Source organism: Galeopterus variegatus, unplaced genomic scaffold (assembly GCF_000696425.1).
Source record: "Galeopterus variegatus unplaced genomic scaffold, G_variegatus-3.0.2 Scaffold108, whole genome shotgun sequence".
NCBI classification, from domain to species: domain Eukaryota; kingdom Metazoa; phylum Chordata; class Mammalia; order Dermoptera; family Cynocephalidae; genus Galeopterus; species Galeopterus variegatus.
Window position 1 is genome coordinate 278,900 of NW_007726219.1, and position 21,304 is coordinate 300,203.

The 21,304-nt window shown below is 52.1% G+C and overlaps 1 protein-coding gene across 1 annotated transcript in view; it reads left to right on the forward strand.

The window, feature by feature from the left end:
* Positions 1 to 21,304, forward strand: part of PER2 (period circadian clock 2) — a 32,759-nt gene that overhangs the window by 6,529 nt on the left and 4,926 nt on the right. Inside the window, exons 5-19 of the mRNA XM_008585930.1 lie at positions 885 to 1,086; positions 3,918 to 3,969; positions 5,068 to 5,210; positions 7,217 to 7,295; positions 9,487 to 9,593; positions 10,198 to 10,351; positions 10,606 to 10,714; positions 11,407 to 11,532; positions 11,988 to 12,072; positions 13,535 to 13,697; positions 13,786 to 13,910; positions 14,790 to 14,954; positions 15,981 to 16,235; positions 18,093 to 18,871; positions 20,410 to 20,581. Coding sequence (XP_008584152.1) covers positions 885 to 1,086; positions 3,918 to 3,969; positions 5,068 to 5,210; positions 7,217 to 7,295; positions 9,487 to 9,593; positions 10,198 to 10,351; positions 10,606 to 10,714; positions 11,407 to 11,532; positions 11,988 to 12,072; positions 13,535 to 13,697; positions 13,786 to 13,910; positions 14,790 to 14,954; positions 15,981 to 16,235; positions 18,093 to 18,871; positions 20,410 to 20,581 — 2,716 coding nt within the window. The remainder of the gene's footprint in view (positions 1 to 884; positions 1,087 to 3,917; positions 3,970 to 5,067; positions 5,211 to 7,216; positions 7,296 to 9,486; positions 9,594 to 10,197; positions 10,352 to 10,605; positions 10,715 to 11,406; positions 11,533 to 11,987; positions 12,073 to 13,534; positions 13,698 to 13,785; positions 13,911 to 14,789; positions 14,955 to 15,980; positions 16,236 to 18,092; positions 18,872 to 20,409; positions 20,582 to 21,304) is intronic.

A 21,304-nucleotide genomic window follows, 5' to 3' on the forward strand; every position in this document is an offset into this window, starting at 1 on the left:
AAAAAAAAAAAAAAAAAAAAAAAAAAAAAAAAAAGAGAATGACTTCATATGTTTAAAAAAAAAAAAAGAATATGAAGTCCGTGATTCTGGAAGTAGCAGCCATGTTCCGGACTCTGCCTCTTTGTTGTGAGACAATCCTTCTTGTCCCTGGCCAGCTCCGTCCCATAGCTGGCAGGTGTGAGAGCAAGCCCAGCCATCCTCAGGGTGAGGAGACAGAGTTGGCAATAGTTGGTTCATTTGTCCAGGACTTCATGGTCATGGGGCTGGGATTTGAGACTCCAAAGCCCATGCATTTTTAGGGCCCCCATAAAGGTGGGACTGCCTTGGAGGTCCTGGGGGAGGGGAAATGGGCCACCCCCCACTGTGAGTTCCCAGTCAGTGAGAACAGACAGAGCACATGCTGGAATCCTGGTGAAGCTGGCCTGGGAATGGCCTCCCTATTCCTTCCCATCTCCTTCCTCCAGCTTAGCCCCCAGGCAGCCCCAAGAGCCCTGGGGGAGAGAAAGGCTGGCAGAGGTTGGTGTGACAGGCCAGGTAAGCAGAGGGGAATTCATGGCTCCCCTCCCACCTCCCAAATCACCCCAGCCTAGATGCTCAAGCTCATGTCCAAGACAACGGGGTGAATGGCATCTGCCAGGGAGTCGGGACACCTGGGGCTGCTTCTGGCAGTAGGGCCCTGATGTGTTGTTTCAAATAATATCAGGTTGGATCCCCACATATGTGACAGAGAAAGTAGAGTTCCTCTGGTCAGCGTTGAGGCGGGGGCCCAGAGACCCCATCCAGCCCTCCCAGTGGCCTCTCCCTCCACACCACCTATCCCAAGTCTGTTCCACTGTCCAGTCCCATCTAACCATTATCACCAGAGTCATGTTCTTCCTTTCTAGGATATGTTTGCTGCAGTGGTGTCCCTGGTCACTGGGAAAATCCTGTACATCTCTAAGCAAATGGCATCTGTGTTCCACTATGAAAGAGACACCTTCAGTGACAGCAAGTTTGTGGAGCTCCTGGCGCCCCATGATGTCTGCGTGTTCCACAGCTCTACCACGCCTTGCAAGCTCCCCTCATGGGGCACGTGCAGCCGAGCAGGTGAGCTCCTGGTGCTGTGCCCCGTCCTCCTCTGTGGGGACAAGGGGCCGGCCCCTGCTTCTGCCCGGGAGACCAGCCAGATTCCACCTTAGGGCCTCCAGCCACCCACCCTGTCAGAGGAGGAAGATAAACACTCATTTGTCTCTTCAGAATAAATTTAGAGGAAAAAAACAAAGTCTTTTCATAAATTTCTGAGAGGGAAAAATATTTAAGAAGGTATTAAGAAATGTTAGGCATTTTAGTGATAAAGATGTTCTGAAAAGTTGGAATCTTGACATGGCTATGCAGACCACGGGGAGGACTGGGGTGCTTCCCGAAGGCCTCGCTCATGCTCCCCACTTCCTGCGGGCAGGGTCCCCTATGGTCCTGGCAGCTGCAATGAACAGGGGTGGCATGTGCCAGGGTGACTTCCCGAGGGCCCCTCATCTTGGCTAGAGGCAGCTTGGTGAGTATGAACCACGAGACTTCGCAGGCACAGAAGCCTCATGTCCATCTGCACAGAGAGCAGCAGCTTTCCATCTGAACTGCCTACGATCCAGGCCCGGCCTGGCCCCTCCCTGCCCCGTAGACCCTGGAGCTGGCTGTGGGCGTGCCTGCCTTGGGGCCTCAGCACTTGCTGGCTGCTCACTCCTGCTCCTTGAGCCCCCTTGTGCCCCATCTCCTGCCCTGCCCGCCTAAGTCAAGGTGTACTTCAGAGCTGACTCTGGTCCCGCCTCTGTCCTGACCGTGCCCGAGCGCCCTCACTTGCCAGCCCCCTCCTGCTCTACTGGCCGCAGGGCTCTTGCAGTTAACTTTGCATGTCTGTGTGCTACCTCTTCAACTTGATGGGAAGACTTGGTGTCTGAAAGGGTTTCAGCGTTCTCACCACAACCAGCACAGGCCTTGCACATAAGGAGGAGCACAGAAGGGGACTGGTGGGCCAAACGGGGTCCCAGCAGAAGGTACACCAGAGGGCCGGCCCGTGGCTCACTCGGGAGAGTGTGGTGCTGATAACACCAAGGCCACGGGTTCAGATCCCTGTATAGGGATGGCCGGTTAGCTCAGTTGGGAGAGTGTGGTGCTGATAACACCAAGGCCACGGGTTCAGATCCCTGTATAGGGATGGCCGGTTAGCTCAGTTGGGAGAGTGTGGTGCTGATAACACCAAGGCCACGGGTTCAGATCCCTGTATAGGGATGGCCGGTTAGCTCAGTTGGGAGAGTGTGGTGCTGATAACACCAAGGCCACGGGTTCAGATCCCTGTATAGGGATGGCCGGTTAGCTCAGTTGGGAGAGTGTGGTGCTGACAACACCAAGGCAAGGGTTGAGATCCCCTTACTGGTCATCTTTTAAAAAAAAAAGAAGGTACACCAGAGAGGGGCAAGGGCCCAACCACCTCAGGCCTTCCCTGCTGCTCCACGTGTTCAGTGACCAGGGCAGCCGGCAGGTCCCCTTTTGAAGTGTGCATCCTGGGGCGTCTGTCTGCCTGTGCCTGATGATCACTTAGCGCCTGCCTGGATCACTCTGACTGCCCCACGCTGGAGTAGACCTGGAGAGCAGAAGCTCCCGAGGAGCCAGGAGAGATGAAAAGGCAGCAGGTAGGGCCGGGGTCACCCAAGACACATGGCCTCTCTCAGAATCTTGACTGTGCACCAGCCCTGGCCACGTCACCCAGCACTGTCCTTGGCAGGCAGGCCAGCAATCTCTCCTTACATCAGAGGGTCCTTGGCCCTCCCCCCAGCAGCCCGAATGTGGGGGCTCACACAGACTGAGCCCCTCCACCACCTGCCGACTCTCCACCTCCTCCTGCTCCCCTCCAGTCGGCAGTGGGGGCCAGGGAAGGACAACCACTCACACCACTCTGCCAGCTGCTCAGCAGTGGCACCTCTGACCGCAGGTAGCCTGGGATGACACGCAAGTTGATTTGGGGTTGCCTCAAAAAGAGGAGACACTCGCTTTCGGTTTCAGACACAGTGCTGCCTCCTTTCTGCCAAAATTCCAACCCGAGGACTGTTTGGTCAGATCATTAAAGTTTGCAGTGTGAGTTAGGATGGCTGGGTCAGGGTTGGGCCACCGCGTGGAAGGGAAATGGCTCCTCGTGTGACCTACAGCCTGGGCAGGCCGGCTCTATCTCCCGGGATAGTGCCAACTATTTTGTCTGAGTAAAAACAAAGGTGAATTCTCAGAGGTCTTTCCAAGCCAATAGTTTTGTATCATTTTCCATAACAAGTAATTGTCACTTTCCCTCATTTCTTTTGAGTAATTATATGAAAGATCAACGTCTAAGATTTCTTTATTTAGAATTCCTTTAAACTATTATGGAAACATCCATTCCCTTATTTCTAATGAGGTTGCCCAATTGATCTCACATTTTTACTAGTCATTTTAAATTTTAAAGTAAGTTAATATTTTACCAAAGTATTGATGTAAGCTTTGTAGTGCCCTGAGTTGTTTCTATTATAACTGAATATCCCAAAAATATGTAGTTTGAAACATTGAGGGCTTTCTGTGTAAGTATTCTGTGCATCAGTCAGCGTGTCTTCCAGAGTTAAATTGTTAATTGGTTGTTGTATTTGCAGCAGCATTACGAAGCATTTCAGAAAAAACACCAGACTGTAAAATTTTAGCACTGCGTAATTCAGTATGCGCCACACTCATGAAATATATTTATTTTTTATCAGAAACGTAATAATGGATTTTTAGTCTAGAGGTTTCACTCTGTGCTAGGGTAAATTTGCAGTTTTACACCTTGACTCTTTATGCTATTGCTTGTCTTTAGTCAACAAGAAATAAAGAGCACTGTCTATATGTAGTTGTTTAATTGAGGGATGACACTGGGCCTTTTCTTTTAGATTCTTTTACTCAAGAATGCATGGAGGAGAAGTCTTTCTTTTGCCGGGTCAGGTAAGCCCAGTTGCCCATTTTCCTAAATTAGAAAACGGTATAAACCTGTTAGGAATTTAGGGTTTAGGTGTGCTCCCCACGACTCCTTGCTCTGCTCGAGGCTGGAAGGGGCCTGAGCCCTGCCTGCTCCCGTTCTGCAGGGGTGGAGGCTCTGCTGGCAAGGACCCAGCATGCCTGTTCCTGAAAAGTCCATAGGAAAACACATTTAATAAGTTTCAGTTTAAATATGCACAAGGTGCTAAGAGACTGTGGCCAACAATAATGGGATTTAACCTGCTCCTCCTGGGAAACATTAGCCAGAGGAACCTGCACGTGCTGTCTGTGACTTGGGAGGGCTCAAATCCTAGGGCCCTTGAGCACCCTGAAAGCACGTGCAGGCTTTGGTCTGCGTGTACACTTTTTTTTTTTTTTTTTTTTTTTTTTTTTGAGACCGGCCGCACCGCACTCAGCCAGTGAGCGCTGTGAGCGCACCAGTCATCTCTATATAGGATCCGAACCCATGGCGGGAGCGCTGCTGCACTCCCAGCGCCTCACTCTCCCGAGTGCACCACGGGCTCGGCCCTGCGTGTACACTTTTTAAGGGAAAGACCCATATCTTTCCCAACAAGCTCTTGTCCTGAAACAGTATGACTGATTATGATTGTCCAGCTGTGGTGTCAGGAGTGGCCCCAGGCCAGAACCTAGTGCCCTCAAGAGTCAGGGCCTAGGACCCCATGGGAGAGCAGCATCCCTTTTCCATCTGCTTGGCCCCCATCAAAATCAAACCACTCTATGGAAGGGCTGGGAGACCTCTCATGGTCAGGGTCAGGGTATTGACTCTTCGATTTGCCCTTCAGTGTGATGGGATCTGAGGGAGAGGACTGAAAGGTGGGATGGCAGGCCCAGCTCCTCAGGCTGGGCAGAGGCACCTGCCGACGCTGATGTGGCCTGGGTCTCCCCATGAGTAGTTGACATAGTGGCCTGGCTTGGCTCCCTGGGCATCTGGTACAACAGATAAAAGAACTGCTAACTAAGATGGAACAGACAGCAGGGACAGCTAACTAGCAAATAAAGGACTGTTCCTATGTTATCATTCCATAGTGTCACTCTTTTCTACAGTGTTGGGAAGAACCACGAGAATGAGCTTCGCTACCACCCGTTCCGCATGACGCCCTACCTGGTCAAGGTTCAGGACCAGCAAGGTGCTGAGAGTCAGCTTTGCTGCCTTCTGCTGGCAGAGAGAGTGCACTCTGGCTACGAAGGTAACAGCCAAGCCCAGGGCAAGGGCCGAAGTTGTCTTCGGTCCCCTCATTTATTCCGTGGTTCAAATGTGCTGTCAATAAGACTGACTCACAGCTCTGGGTCTCCAACCCTGGCTGCTCCCCTAACCTCAGGCAGAGTCTCCATCTTCCCTGAGACTTAGCACACCCCCTGTGTCGTGTGGCCCTCTGCATGGCAGGTCAAAGTTTCTGGCCACCAGCATCTCTCACCTGTGTCCAGGCCATCACTGTGTCCCCTTCTCCCTTTTCCCCAGCCACTCTGCCCTTTGTCCACAAAGTGAGAAAAGCCCTGAGGGGCCCCCATCCCTCCCATCCTTGCCCACTCCCATGCTGCAGCCTCGTGGAACACTCTGATGGGCAGTGACACCACTGCTTGCTCCAAAACCCAAACAGTCCCTTCGCCCCCAAGACGAAGGTGCTGGCCATTCCTCCCTCCCCACCCTGGCCCAGCCAAGCTTCCCCTGAACTTCCCCTCCTCCCAGACATGCACTGGCATCTCCAGACGAGGCAGCCTGCTTGATGTGGCCTTTGCTGTGCCTCGCACCCCCCGCCATCCCAGCCTGTGGAAGTCCCGTCATCACACCTCACCACCTTATCTCACCAGACACTCCTGTCCCGCTGGCTCCTCAGGCTATCCCCCAAGAAACAAAATTTGGGTTCTTCCGTTGAAGCCCAGAGGACCCAAGGCGCTTGCCACCTTGATCAGATCCTTCTTGTGATCCCTTTTAAATGATTGCTTTGTGACACCGCAGTCCAGTGCCAGCCACACTGCCCAGCCAGGACCCATAGGTGCCCACTGTGGCAACACAGTGAGTCATGTGATTTCACAGTTCTCTGAAAGCAGGTGCCATCTGTAACTCCTGAACTGCAGGAGTCCAGTTTACTCCATGTTTAATTGTACTTATAATCTCTCAAGTGACTAATGATGACTGTTTTTAAAAAGCACTTCTTAAAAGTGATAGGAATGTTGTTTTAAGTAGGTGAATTTCTTTAAAATGTTTGGTGTGTTCTTACATAGAGAATGTTCTCTTCCAACTATTCAGTAAAGATTTAAAGGGTACTGAGATTTCAACAACATATTCCTCCAGATTATCGAAGTGCTCTTCAAGAATGAAAACTTTAAATTTTGAATAAGTTTTTCCCATGAACTTGGTAGCTGAGGAAAATTTTGGATATATGACTATCTTTGTGCAAATATATGACTATCTCTGTCACTTTGGCCATCTTAGCAACTGTGAAGTTCTCTAGTGCGATGACATTTGCTGAGAATTTTGAATCCAAGTATGTAAATTTTCTAAAAATAGTTTATTCAGATCACTCTTGTTTCATCTTTTTTTTTTTTAAAGATGACCGGTAAGGGGATCTTAACCCTTGACTTGGTGTTGTCAGCACCAGGCTCTCCCAAGTGAGCCACCCAGCTATCCCTATATAGGATCCAAACCCATGGCCTTGGTGTTATCAGCACCACACTCTCCCAAGTGAGCCACCCAGCTATCCCTATATAGGATCCAAACCCATGGCCTTGGTGTTATCAGCACCACACTCTCCCAAGTGAGCTACGAACCGGCCCCTTGTTTCATCTTAAAAATCATGAAGATGGCTTTCCAGCATGATTTTGCTAAGAGAAGCCTATATGTGGTTCAGGTGGTTCTGTTACCATGGCAGTTCCTAGTTTACAGGACTAAAACCTGTCCACAGTGGAGTTGCGAAGCTGCTGGTGGTGTCTGGCATAGGGTCGCACTGCTCTCCAGGCGGTGGACTCTGTTGTTCAAAGTACACATTTTAATTTTTTATTTAGCTGCCCATTACTCTGAATTTACATGGTGTTTTCTGGTAGTGGTAATATAACTACATTAAATACAAGTGTAGTTCAGAAAGCTCATGGAAAGATTCATATTATCTTGTAATTCTATTTTTCCACGAACTTTTTGAAGTACTCTTGTATGTATTTTCTTAGAATCAGAAATCTGTGCAAAATTCTCTTTCAGCCCCTAGAATTCCTCCTGAAAAGAGAATTTTTACGACCACACATACACCGAATTGTTTGTTCCAGGATGTGGATGAAAGGTAAGTGGTGTCATGTCGTTCGCCCCCCAGCTCCTCCCTGCCCTCGCTGACCCCCCCACCATCGCTTGTCTTGAAATCAGTGACGCGTTCTTCATGTCGTCAGACTCCCTCAGAAGATACCCAGTGTCTCATCACCATGTCAGCAGTTACTTAATAGCAAACTAAATAAAGCCAAATGAATTTTCATGTTTTTGACGTTCAAGCTATTTAACTAAAGCTAAGGCTGCATGTTGGTTTTACTTGTGATAATTGACAAAAATGTTGAACTATATATAGGCAATGAAATAATTATGGAATTACTAGGAACTTCGTAACATATGAACACGGTGTAAATAAGACCTTCTGGAGAGCTGGTAATTGTTCACATTGAGCCTGTCTTTATTATCCTGTTTGAACTCATTTGGAGTAAATGACAGAGCAAGCAGGGATGGTGTGCCTGGGGCCAGTGGTGGGACTGAAACTGGGAATGCCATTGGCAGGATCCCAGCAGAAGCCCATGTTCTGCATGCCAGAGGCAGCTATGGGGACAGCTTTCCCTCCATGTCTCTCCTCAGAGCCCCACTTGGGCTCCTTTCCCTGGATCTCCCACCCAGGGTGCTGTAGCAGGTGCAAATGGATTCAGGAGCACCCACGTTTTGAGTGGGTTCTGTACCCACCCCCACGGGTCTTCTCCTAGCTCCTCTGCAGATGCATGAAGACAGAAAATACTATGGGCTACTGGCAGTGGTCAAAGAGGTGTCCTCAGAGGACACCACAGGAGTGGACAGAGAAGCACCACCATGCTGGACTTCCTGAGATGGACCAGGGCATCTCCCAGATGCTGTGGGGGATTGGATCCTCCCACTGTCTGCGTCCGGCCCAGGGACACAAAGTTTCCACCGCTAGAGTCAAAACGGAGCTTGCTCTGTGGGCAGCCGGGGATCCATCACCTCCAGCCCCAGATCACTTGGGTGTCTTCTATAGACCACCTGTGGCAGGTTTCTGAGCCCCACCTGCCCTGCTGAACCAGGATCTTGGACAGTGGGGCCTGGGAGCTGCATTTGTAAAGCAACCCCAGGAGGTTTTATTCCTCCAAACAATGAAGAACTGTCTGCAAACCCCCAGGTGTCTAGCTCAGTCTTGTGCAGGGAAGTTGGTGGGCAGGTGTACATGGCATTATGGGTGACAGTTTGCAGAGCTTTCCTTCCTATAGCCCTGCAAGCCGCCCAGCTCAGGGAGCCCCACGTCCTCTCCCTCCTCTTCCTCCTCCCCACTTCCTCCTCCTGCTTCTCCTCCTCCTGTTTCTCCCCGTCCTTCTTCCCCTCCTCTTCCTCCTCCTCCTCTGTCTGGGTCTTGACTTGGGGGGGTGCCAGGAACATTCTGTACATCCTGTCCAAAGGACAACTTGAGGCGTGGAGAGAGTACACCTCAGACAGAGGAGGAAATCAAAGAATAACATCAGGCCCGCGAGGATGTTCCACACCACAAGGAAGGGGGGAGCTTTAGGTAAAGACTCAAAGGGAAAATGTCCTTCCACATGAGCAGAAGAGTTTGAGAAATGTCTGTTTGGGTACGAGAAGGTAGAGGCCAAGGGTGGCTCAGAAGGGGCGGCAATTGGATGACCAAGCCGTCAGAGGGCTGTGGACGTGCAGCTCTGTCCAGTGACAGCACCAGTGTGAACGTGCTCCCAGAGAGCAAAGTGACATCTCCAAGAGAAGACATGACAGGCACAGTGCAGGCCCCCACCAGTAGCAACACCTCCTGGGGAGCCACAATAAACTGACGAGATGCAGTGGCTCATGGAATAAGAGAAGAAAAATGTCCTGAGCTGGGGAAGATGTGCATAGAAAGGGCTTCCCAGGGCCCAGGCAAAACTCGTTAGAGAAATCCACACCAAGCCACATCTGGCCAGATGAATGAACGACATGAAGAAAGAAAAATATCTATGAAGCACAAAGATGAAAACATAATCGTGATTTATTCCTTCAGGAGCTAAGGCACAAGGCTCACAGGCTCACAGGAGTGCTGGGACCTTCATCTGCTGATGAGCTGAAAGACTGGCTGGTTGGTTCTCTGTTAGCCCACTTTCCACATTTTGAGCTTTGGGGAATTTGAAGTCTGCCTCCTTTTCCCGGAGAATAGGGTGGTTCTTAGAGACAGTCTGCTCCCCTGCTTGGAAGTGTGTTCTGGACTGTGTCTGCTTGCCTTCCAGGGCAGTCCCGCTGCTGGGCTACCTGCCTCAGGACCTGGTGCAGACCCCTGTGCTCCTGCAGCTGCATCCCAGTGACAGGCCCCTGATGCTCGCCATCCACAAAAAGAGTAGGTCCCTGTTCAGCAATAAACCCCAAAGGGTTTGGCAGGAACTAGAGCACTCTTAGGGCTTCTTCCTGAGGCCAGGCCCTGCTCTGACAGCTCAGATCAGCTAAGGACGAGCAGGTAGAGGCCGCCCCGCCTCCCTGCCTGAGGCCTGCTGTGGTCAGTGCTTGGGGAAGTCCAGAGAGCAGTACACTCATGTGGGCTCCTCTGTGGCCAGTTGTCCCTCAGCCTGAGTGCTTGGCATCGTGTTCTTACTGTTGGCTTTGGTGGTGGGTGGGAGGAGGGGAGACCAGTTCAGCTGTGACTAGGAAGGTACTGACCAGGCCGGGACAGTAGACGGCGTGTATCCCCACTAAGCCCAGTCCTCACAGATGCAGGTGATGCTCTGGCAAAGGTGCACGTCCTGAAATACGAGATGAATCAACCGCCTTTTTGCAGTTTAAATCAAAAACAGGGACGGGGAGGTAGAAAACAGTGGCTTTGAAGAGGTGTCTGCATCCTTAAAGTTTGCAAGTGATTCGGACCCGAGTGTATCTTGAAGTGGCTTTTCACTTTGTGAACACCGATCACTCCTCCTTGCGTGCTGAATGCTGCTTTCCTTTCCCAGTCCTGCAGTCTGGCGGGCAGCCTTTTGACTACTCTCCCATTCGCTTCCGCGCCCGCAATGGGGAGTACATCACGCTGGACACCAGCTGGTCCAGCTTCATTAATCCGTGGAGCAGGAAAATCTCCTTCATCATCGGGAGGCACAAAGTCAGGGTGTGAGTGCTCCGAGGGCCCACGGCAGCTCCAGGGCCCTGTGGGGATCCCAGGCCATCCTCACCTCCTGCTGCCTACCTGTGGGGGAGACCCAAGTGGATGGGCAGTGGGTGGGCCAGGGATCAGCTGCCCCCAGGACCTCATTCAGGCAGAGTGGCAAGCTGGCAGGTGACAGTCTGGGGGGCTGCAGGCAGGAGGCCACGGGCCCAGCCTCCTCCACCTCCCTTTTCTTACAAGATGAATTAAAACCACCCAGGGGCCCTTTGAACGAGGACGTGTTCACAGCCCACCCATGCACAGAGGAGAGAGCCGCTCAGCCCAGCGTTCAGGAGCTCACGGAGCAGATCCACCGGCTGCTGCTGCAGGTGGGCCCCACATCAGCCTTGTAGTCCACACCCCGCCAGAGCGCTTCAGCCCTGCCCTGAGCCCTGCTTCTGTCACATCCACCCAGGAGACCCCGGCTGTCCTCTGAACATCCCCATGGGGCCAGTTTGGGCACAATCTGTGCTGGTCCAAGACAGGCCGAAGCACCAGACTTTTCCCAGCCTTGCATTCACATGTCTCTGTCTGAACCACAGCACAGTCCCACGTGACTATGAACAGAAGGGCTTACTTGAGCCCAGAGTGCTGGGACCTGGCCCTGGAGAACTTGGGGACCTCGTACTCAAGGAAAATCAGTATAAGCGCAGTCAGCCCCGTGACCGAGTAGTTTTCTGCTTCCCAGTTATCATAGGCTGTGGAGTGAAACTCTAATTGCATTGTTTTTTGTCTTTAAAACCCCTCAGTACAGGAGTGGGTTGAATGAATTCTCTTTCAGGGGCATCTTCTCAGTGAATGCCTATCTGGGGACAGGGTACTGCGGGTAGAGGCCAGATGTCCAGATCTGGAGCCCGATCTTGGAGTTCAAACCCCAGCTTCCCTCATCCTTGCCATGTGCCCTTGGGCAGGCCACCAGCCTCTGTAAAGCAGGGCGTGTGGGGAGGACCAGCGTGCATGCAGCTCCATGGAGAGCTGGGCCAGCCTCAGCACGCCATAGCGCTGTGTTTTGTCTCCTCAGCCCGTGCCCCACAGTGGCTCCAGCGGCTATGGGAGTCTGGGCAGCAACGGGTCCCACGAGCACCTCATGAGCCAGACCTCTTCCAGTGACAGCAACGGCCACGAGGAGTCTTGCCGCAGAAGATCTGTACGTCCCTCTGTTCTTTTCCCTGAGAGAATGTCGTTTAATACATGCTGAAAATTTAAAAGTACATTGAAAAACCTTTGGCAGCTACCAAAGCCTTTGTAGTCTCAGCTGTTTCTGCCTGCTGACTACACCGTTCACCTGGGATTTGTTCTGTAGTCTCTTAAGAGTTGAAGCAGCTAAGAACTACATATAGTTAAAGGTTTGGATGAAAATTTCTTAAGACAAGTAAACAAGCAGAAGTGAATATTTAACTGTAGGACAAAAAGAAAATGTGCTGTCTTGCTTTGTTTCTGTCATCCTTTAAGATCGTGAACTAAGTGTTATCTAGCATTGCGTCTCTCAGAGTTGTTTGGAATTTTCTCCTGTGTTGCTGGAATTATTTGAGCTGCTCTCTGTTCTCAGTGTGGGGGACAGACTGAAGGAATAATGATTTGTTCATTTTGGCTTTCTTCAAGGAAATCTGTAAAAATGGTAGCAAGACCAAAAGCAAAAGTCATCATTCTCATGAATCTGGTGAACAAAAGAAAAAATCTGTTGCAGGTAAAAAAAAAAAAAAAAAAATACATATATATATATATTTTTTCAACCTTTCCTTAGTAAGACTTGAGTTTGGCAGAGTGCAAAGAGGGAGCTGGTGTAATGTTAAACGCATGGCAGGGGACCGACCTTTAAGTGTGCGCAGCCCGCTCCCTTGTCCAGCAGAGTCCCAGGCACGTGAGCCTTCCTTTACTCTGCAGAGGCAGATGCTGCTGTCTCTGCTGGCCCCAATGCCCCACAGACCTGTTGAGGCCTGGCCAAGGTGTGCTGTCCTGTGCCCAGGCCCCGCCTGCGGAGCATGCCCAGGCGCTGTGGCCTTGGCTGCTTGTCCGTTCTACAAAGTGGCCGTCTGGCCATGCACATACACGTGTGAGCACACGAGCTCACACGTGCACACAGCAGCCTCAGGAGAGTCTGCCCAGCTTTCCCACAACCACTGAAAACCAAACCTGTCTGATGTGGAAGGTGCTGGCTCCTGCACGGGGCTGTCAGCCCACCCTGTCACCACAGCACAGCAGTGGGTCCCTCCTCACCACATTGTGGCACTTCCCAGGCAGCATCACACCTTTCTGCTTGGGTCCTGCTGTCCCCTCTGCCTAGCATGCGTTTGTCACACAAGCACATGCACACACGCGTGCATATGCATTCGTGTGCATGTACATGCTCACGTGCATGTACACACATGTGCAGCCCAGTCCTCTCACCCTGGTGGGCTCTCACTCATCCTCTGCACTCAGTCCCTGCCTCCTGCAGGAGGCCTCCGAGGGGAATGTTGGGGCACACAGCACACTCTGGCCTGCCCCATGTCTCCTCCTGGCCAGACATCACCAGTAGATTTGGCTTTTGGGACATGCTGGTAGACATGTTGCATGCTGGCCTCTGTGCTGGGTGTTGGGGACCCAGTGAGGAGCAGGATGTGCTCTTCACTCAAGGGCCCAAGGGCCACAGGCATGTGGTGTATGTGGTGAGGACAAGTATAGAATCCACAACACAGTGCACAGGAGACAATTATTGTTACAGTCATTATTACCAAGGATTGCCTTTGAAATCAGTGGCCTGCCCAGGAGAAACATAAACATAAAGCATCTGGGATCTCTTGGCCCTGTCAGGGAGTTCAGATAAAAACTGGTCTCTCCCACTGCTGACTCCCTGGGCTCTGGGGACAGCCTAGACCCAGTGCCACTGAGCCCCAGGGACAGCCCCGACCCAGTGCCACCGAGCCCCAGAGAGAAGCAGGCCCCAGGCTCAGTGACAGCTCCCTCCAAGCTCCCTCTGTAGTGACTCCATGATGCTCACACCAGCAGGGCTGCCAGAGATCAGGCTGTTGCAGGGTTTCTGTATCTGTGAAGCATAGTCTGAGTCCTAGACTTATCTTCAGGTAGAAGTAAAATGCTTTATAAATACAGAGTGTACTGTTTGGGGAAATAAAGTATTAAATGAAAGAACAATTTTGTCATCCCTTCAGAAACACAAAGTAGCCCCCTGGCTCATATGAAAGCTGTCTCTGCCATGGAAAAGGACAACCCAGGGGCCAGCTTAACCAGGGCCGGCTTCTCAGAGGAGCTGGCCTGCAAGGACCAGCCTGCCTGCTCCTACCAGCAGATGAGCTGCTTGGACAGTGTCATCAGGTACGCACAGCGTTTCTGGATTTCCGCCTTTGTTCTCGCACTCTCCCCCCTCGCATGTGACATGAGGCGGTCCCAACCCTTTGCACAGGTACTTGGAGAGCTGCAGCGAGGCCACCACCCTGAAGAGGAAGTGTGAGTTCCCAGCACACGTCCCCACACTGAAGGCCAGCGATAAGCGAAAGGCCATGGTCAGCCCCGGGCTGCACTCCGGAGGTATCTTACCTGCTTTGAGCTGTTAAATGTGTAGTTACTTAAATCCTCTGCAGTGTAATCAGATGTCATTTTAAGACCCGAACTGCCCCTTCTTTTCTCCTGTACTAATTCTGAGTGGCTTCCGTGATTATGGCATAAGGGCGTAGCCTATTTTCTAAATGATCAAAGGAGTTCAAAAGTCAGCAACCTTCTTATAAGCTAGAGGTAAAGATGATTGTAGTCTTGGAGCTGTGGGCTCTGAGAACGAGTTGGGGCTGCTGGAAGTGTGGGGATGTCCTCTGGGTCCCCCCCCACAGCCATGCTAGTCTCGTTGTCATTCTAGGGTAGGCCCCTTTCCAGTGTGTGTGTGGGGAGCCCTTGCCTGGATGTTAGTGTGCCCCATAAATCAGATTACATCTCTGGCTGCTTGAACGTTGAAAATGTTGCTGACGGTCATTGCAAGAATCAGAAATAGGGCATCCCGCTGTGGAATGGAGCGCAGGGCTGGATAGTCACACACAGAGAAGCTGAGTGAACTGCCTGCCCACAGCACCCGGACTGTGTCGGCTTCCGACTGTCAGAGAAGCCCCTCACCACAGGCCCGGGCCCAGAGTTCCCGCAGCCAGCGCTGCTGCGCCTACCCCCGTAGGACCCATGATTTAAATGTGTAACTGTCTACGTGTCAGAATTCCCTCTTCTCCACCCTTCCCCTGTGAATAAACATTGAGGACAAACATCACATGCCCAGGCCGAAGTGTCTGTGGGATGGATGTGTGCAGCCCAGCGTGTTGACTGTCCAGTCCCACGGGTAGTGGGGTGCTGTCTAGACGGGTGGTGTCCTTATCTGCATGGCTCGCTCTAATCGCCCCTTTGTGTTTGCTTCCATTTTCTCTTACGAAGAAGCAGTGCTGCCCTCCAAGGTGAACAGCCACGCGGAAGTTAGCGCCCACTTAACCTCGCTGACGTTGCCTGGCAAGGCAGGGAGTGTGGTGTCTCTCACCAGCCAGTGCAGCTACAGCAGCACCATTGTTCACGTGGGGGACAAAAAGCCACAGCCTGAGTTAGGTATGCTGTGTGTTCTTTGATGATATTGGGAGTGACTGGATTTTTGAAATAAAAATGAGAAGTGCGACTGCCATCTAAAATATTTCTTTAATTTTATCTAAGTGCATAAGAACCCTGCCATAAGCCCAATAAAGGTGTTCTAGGAAGTCCAGCTGCATGACGTGCAGGGGTGGGGTGCACTAGCCAGGCCAGGCCTACACCTGCCCTGGTCCCTGCTGCGCTCCGGCGCCGCCTGCTGGCGGTGCCTGCTCCGGCATAAATACAGAGGGCCAGCGTGGGGAGTGGGGGGACACAGACCCCTCAGTGGGTGCTGAGAGAAGAGTGGGAGCAAGGCCCCCGCCTCCCCACTTCCCTGCATGGGGTTGGGGCCTTTCCTCTGCCCAGCCTCCCCCTCCCAGCAGAAGGTGAGCCTGTCAGCCCTTGCTGTTCAAGGACAGGAGCCAGTCCAGGTCGCAACAAGACTTAAAACCAAGTGTGTTTGTGGCCCAGTTTTGTTCTTCAAAATACTGTGATTGAAGTGAATCCTGAGTGTGGCCTTCACGAGAAAGGGAGAAAATGAGGGAAAGAGTGCTTGTCAGGGATTCAGTCCCAAAGCCCTCCCTCTCAGGACGGTCTGTGGCCCCTCCGTCCCTTGTCCCACCTGCCCCACAGGCCCACATGGTCTGACTGTCTCTGGGCGTGGTCCCGAGCCTGGAGGATGCAGCATGTCAACCTTAGCACAGTGTGTTCTAGAAGCCAAGGCAGCCCAGGAATATTTCCACAACAGAGTTGAAACCCTGAGGCTCCCCACACTTCAGTTCACTGCTCCTGAGCCATGGGTAATCAGGTTTTCTCGTCACTGCCTTTGCCTTTTTACTGTGCATTTCTGAGAAAGCTAGACAAAGATGTTGCGAATTTCATCCTCATGCCGTGGGCATCTCATGAAATGACTTTATATGTGAATGATTTGTCTTGCTCATAAGCACAGTGTGGGCTTAAGATAAAAGAGGCACGCATGGATTAGAGGCCTGGGGTCTTGTGTTACAGAGATGGCAGAAGATGCTGCGAGTGGGCCAGAATCCCTGGACTGCCCGGCGGGCCCTGTGCTGCCCTGCAGCCTCAGCCAGGGGAAGGAACCCTTCAGGACGCTGGGCCTCACCAAGGAGGTGCTCGCCGCACACACCCAGAAGGAGGAGCACAGTTTCCTGCATAAGTTCAAGGAAATGAGAAAGCTCAACGTTTTCAATTCTCACTGCCACTCTTACCTACAAGAAAGATCCAGGGGGCAGTCGAGCGAACAAGGTAAGTGACTACCTGAATTAAGGGTGGATTTTTAAAATTGTATTCCAACCCTTGACCTTGGTGTTATCAATACCATACAAAAATTTTAATCTTAATCGTACTGAGTCCAGCACTGGTTTCAAAATGTAAGATGTCCCCGATTTGGGAAGTGTTCATTTGTACGAGGTGGCTGTTGGGATTTTGCTGGTGATGCAATCCGTCCCCACAGAACTCCCAGCCCAGGGGATGCAGCCAGGGTGGTTACAGTGCTGCCGTGCCCGACATTTCTTGTCTGGGTAGCTGCTGGTGCTGATGGAGCATTGGTGCTGGGCTCCTGAGGAAGGAGGGAGTGAACCATGTCCTCCCCAGGGGGCACACCTTCCTGGCTGGACTGGCCTTGGGGCCCAGCTGCAGACCCCAAAGGTAGGCAGAGCCCATGGTGCGTGGAGCTGCTCCTCAGGCCATGAGCCACCAGGTGGTCAAAGATCAAGGGAAGATGTAGAATAGACCGACTTAATCGCCCCTTTTCCGGTCCAGGAGCCTGGCTTCTGACCCCCAGCCATATACCTGTACCCCATGGATGGGGCCTGTATTGGTCAGAGATGCCACCTCTTCCTTGGCTTCCTGAGGCTCTGGCACAGGGATCAGAGCGACTGACCCCAGGAGAAAAACATACCACAAGGACCAGCTCCCCTGGGTCTCTGGGCAGACTCACCACAGGGAATGTCTAAGAAATTGAAGAAGCCTACAGCCTTCTTCAGGATGTGTCTTTTCCACTCTCCTCTTTCTGAGACGCAGGGTTACTGACAACCCACAGGAAAACTCTGTGCAAATTAGAAAAAGGTGTCCCTCCTTCATCCTGAGCAGACCCACCGAGCGGGCCCAGCTCAGTGCAGAGTTCTAACTCCCACTTGTCCCCTAGACCCAACAGTTTGTGCAGTGCAGAGTGTACAGCAGTCCAGGGCAGCCTTGCCCATCCCTGGAGGTGGTATCCCAGGAGCCCAGTGCTTTAGCCAGTCGTCCCACAGTGGACAGATTCCTGCGGGAGGAACACCATGTAGAGGGGCTGAAGTGTAAAACCTCCCCTCACACCGCAGAGTGCCTCACGCCTGTCTCAAAGGTGTGGAACCCCTGGGCACTCATGCTGCAAGAGTCCCGAGTTACTCTGTGTGACATGAGAGGAGAACTGAGGGAGGCACTGGGGACACACCCAGGGCCGAGTCCCTCTGTCCTCCTGAAGAAGGCCTTATGTCAGCAGCACTTGTCATTGGAGAGGAAGAGTTTGGTTCTGAGGGCAAATGTTCCTCTTCGATCTTTCGGCTTCTGCTCAGGCTTCATTTGACAGGTGAAACAGAAAATGTCTCTCTTTAAGAATAATAATGTTAAGCTTGTAAAATTGAAAAATAAGGATAGGTAAGGTGAGCGGTTCTACCTTTCAGATCTCACAAACCAGTATTTTTTTCCCCAAGTGCTGGGTACTGGCGAACAGTAGAGACTAGCCAGTTTTTTGGGTTTTTTTGATACATAGAACCTTTTTTTAATACCACTTTCCACATTAGCATTTCATAAAAGAAAGGACATTTTAATACCAGAAAAAAGGACATTTTAATTGATCCTGCAATTAAGGTTGGACCATCAGATTGATGGAATTCAGTTTTATGAAAAACCTAATGTTTTGCCCTGATTTTTCTCACTTCACTGAGGATCAGGGAAAACTGTATAAGGACCAGACGGGCCCCAGGTTGGAATTTGGGAATACAGGACTGTTGATCTAAGAGATGCCTTCAAGTTTCTGAAATTCTACAAGTCTCCAAGAATTGCAAAATAGGAATTACATACATTTAAAATTTTAACTCTGGTGGTTTTTCCATGTTTTAGCTGCCCATGGACTAAGAAATACTTCTGGAATAGAGTCAACTTGGAAAAAAACTGGAAAGAATAGAAAACTGAAGTCCAAACGGCTCAAGCCAATAGACTCCTCTGAGAGCACTGGGTCTGGGGACCCCGTGCCCCACCGGCCCCCACTCATGGGCCTGAACACCACGGCCTGGTCACCCTCAGACACATCCCAGTCTAGCTGCCCCGCCATGCCCTTTCCTGCCCCCATGCCAGCTTACTCCCTGCCTGTGTTTCCAGCTCCAGGGGCCATGGTGGCACCTCCTGTGGCTCCCCACGCCAGCCTCACAGTGCCTGCTATGACCATGGACGCACAGCATGAATTTGCAGTCCAGCCCCCGCCATTCACTGGCCCTTTGGCCCCAGTCATGGCGTTCATGTTACCCAGTTATTCCTTCCCTCCAGGGACCCCGAGCCTGCCACAGGCCTTACTCCCCAGCCAGCCTCACTTTCCAGGCCACCCCCCACTCGTGTCCGAGGTGACCCCTGCCCCACAGCCTGAATTCCCCCGTCGGACCTCACTCCCCAGACAGCCATGCACTTGTCCAGCCACCCTGCCATCAGCCACTGGAGCCACAGGCAGGGCCTCCCCACCGCTCTTCCAGTCCCGTGGCAGCTCACCCCTGCAGCTCAACCTGCTGCAGCTGGAGGAGGCCCCCGAGGGTGGCACTGGAGCCACAGGGACCACAGGGACCGCAGCTGCAGGGCTGGACTGCAAACTGGGCACTTCTTGGGACCAGCAGCCGAAGGCACCTCCAACTGTAAGGGTTTCCCGATGCTGTTTCTCCAAAGCAGGTCCTTAGCTCAGACATGGGTGGTTTTATGCACTGGAGATTTCTACCAGACTTTGTAGGTTGTGACATAAATATATGTGCCAGAAATTAATGTTTCCCAGTTAAAGGATCCTATCAGAGTAGATCATTAGGAGCTTTTTATTGTCTTGGGGTCTGAACGAAGGAGGATAAGTTGTTTGTGGTCAATGATGAGTCCGAATAGCAGCATGTGACTTACGGAGAATATTTATGGGCCTCAAAGTTTTAAATGCGTCTTCAAAGACAGCACAATCTAGTTCAGTTCCAGCACTAAGGCTTCTTGGAGAGTGGTGGCAGAGAGCCTGACTCAGGTGCCCCCTGCAAAGGAGGAAGATGAGGAGGGACGTGCCTGAAACCAGCCTTGGCCCAGCTTCCATCCTCCAGAGCCTTAAGCACACTAAGGGTTACGAGTATTGATACTCAGTTGAGGAAATTTTCATTCGACGTCCAGTTAAACACTTGTGTGCTTGCAGACGAGCTCGGCGTGTAGCAGTACAAGCTGCCAGCCACAGGCGCTCAGGAGAGGGGCTGTCTTGGGGGATTCCCCACCTTCGGCACCTGTACGAGGATGTGGAGCCTGGGAATGTATATTGGTTCTTCCAGTTGTCCACCACCCTGCTGAGTCCTGTTTCTGGGGCCCTGGATCTATGGTCCGGGTTTCCAAGATTCTGAGGGTCAGGGGTGCTCCCCAGGCCCAGCCCCTCCTCGCTCCCAAGGCAGCCCTCCCCCGGGTGTGCAGAGACCCCCCACTCTGAGGAGCAGGCTTTTGGAGTGCTGCGGAAAGCCCTTCTCTGATTCCATGTCTGCCGCACACAAGGAAGGGTTTGTGGCTGAGGAACAGCAGAAGCTTTTCCTCGCTGGGATTAAATTTTGTTAGATGTTATATTAGTCCGTTTCTGTTGCTTATAACAGAAATACCTGGAACTGGGTGATTTATCAGAAAATGAAATTTATTGCGTACAGTTTGGGAGGTTGGGAAGTCCAAAGTCCAGGGAACACATCTGGTGAGAGCCTTGTGGTGGCAGCAGTGACCCAGGGGTCTCATATGGCAGAATGGTGGAGCAGAGAGAGAGAACTTCTTCGTGCACGCTCCTTTTAAAGCCCGCAGAACCACGCCCACGACCACCACCAAGCCACCAGCTTAATCATCTCTTCAAGGCTCTGCCTTTCAGTTACCATAAGAGGATTTCCCACCCTCAGCGGTTACAGGGGGGATTAATTTGGGGGGGGGGGCATTCAATCCAAGGCAGATGACATTCATAGAGCACCAATGACATTCTCTCTGTAGTCCCTTAACCGTGGAGTCTACTCCTTTGGCCTTCCTTGGCACATGAAGGAAGGGCTCATGTTCTGTTTGGCACCTCGTGTGGACAAGCTGCTCAGCAGCTCTCCCTCTGCCCCACCCCTGCACTGTACCCCTGCTGTGTGTGCTGCGTCACAAGCAAGCCCCCGTGAACAGCGGTGTCTTCTTCTCCCTGTCCCTGAAGCATGAGGAGCCCTCAGATGCCCAGAACAGTGACGCCCTCTCCACATCCAGCGAGCTGCTCAAACTCTTATTGAATGAGGACCTCTGCTCAGCCACGGGGTCAGCCCTGTCTGGGAGTGGGGCTTCCGCCACCTCGGACTCTCTGGGCTGTGACACATCCAGGAGCGGGGCAGGTATGTTGGTCCTGGGACGTGGGCGCTTGGATGTTGGATGCATTTTGAAGATTCCCCCAGGATAGACTGCACAGAACCACAGGCTGACATCCGTGCCCAGGGCAGGTGCCACTGGTGCTCTCGAGCGGCCCCTCAGAGCCCACGTGGTTCACACACACAGACACTGCTCCTGCCTGTGCTGTCCCGGCTTGGCGTGGCAGGCCCTCTCTAGTCAGAATTCCACATCCTACCTACCTCTTCACTTCGGATTTCAGTGTCACTTCAGATCTCACCCCCTGCCAACCCCTTGCTGGGCCATCCCTTGTAGTCCCCAGGTAGTAGTTTACCTTCCTGAGTTAGTTCTACTCAAATGAAATAGGGTAAGGACCACCTGCAAGCCTTTATAGACCAGGATCTTTCCATGAAGCTTTGTCAGCCAGAAATGCATACACTGTCCACAAAACCCAAGCTCCCTCCTTCCCTGAAGTGTGCTTGCACTTCACCTGGTTTGCAGCCTCTCTGCCTGGGTGAGGCCAGCTGGGGAGCTCTCCAGGCCAGCTGCTTTTCTCTCAGGAAGCCTCGTGTCGCTGTGGTCCGCACTGAGTCAAGAGATAGTGGGCACTTGGGAAAGAAGATCAAGGTTTCTAAGACACGACCCCGCCTGAGCATCTTGGGGCCTCCCCAGGAAAGCATCACCTCCATGGTGCTAGCAGATACCCTGTTTTCTAAGTATCTAGATGACTT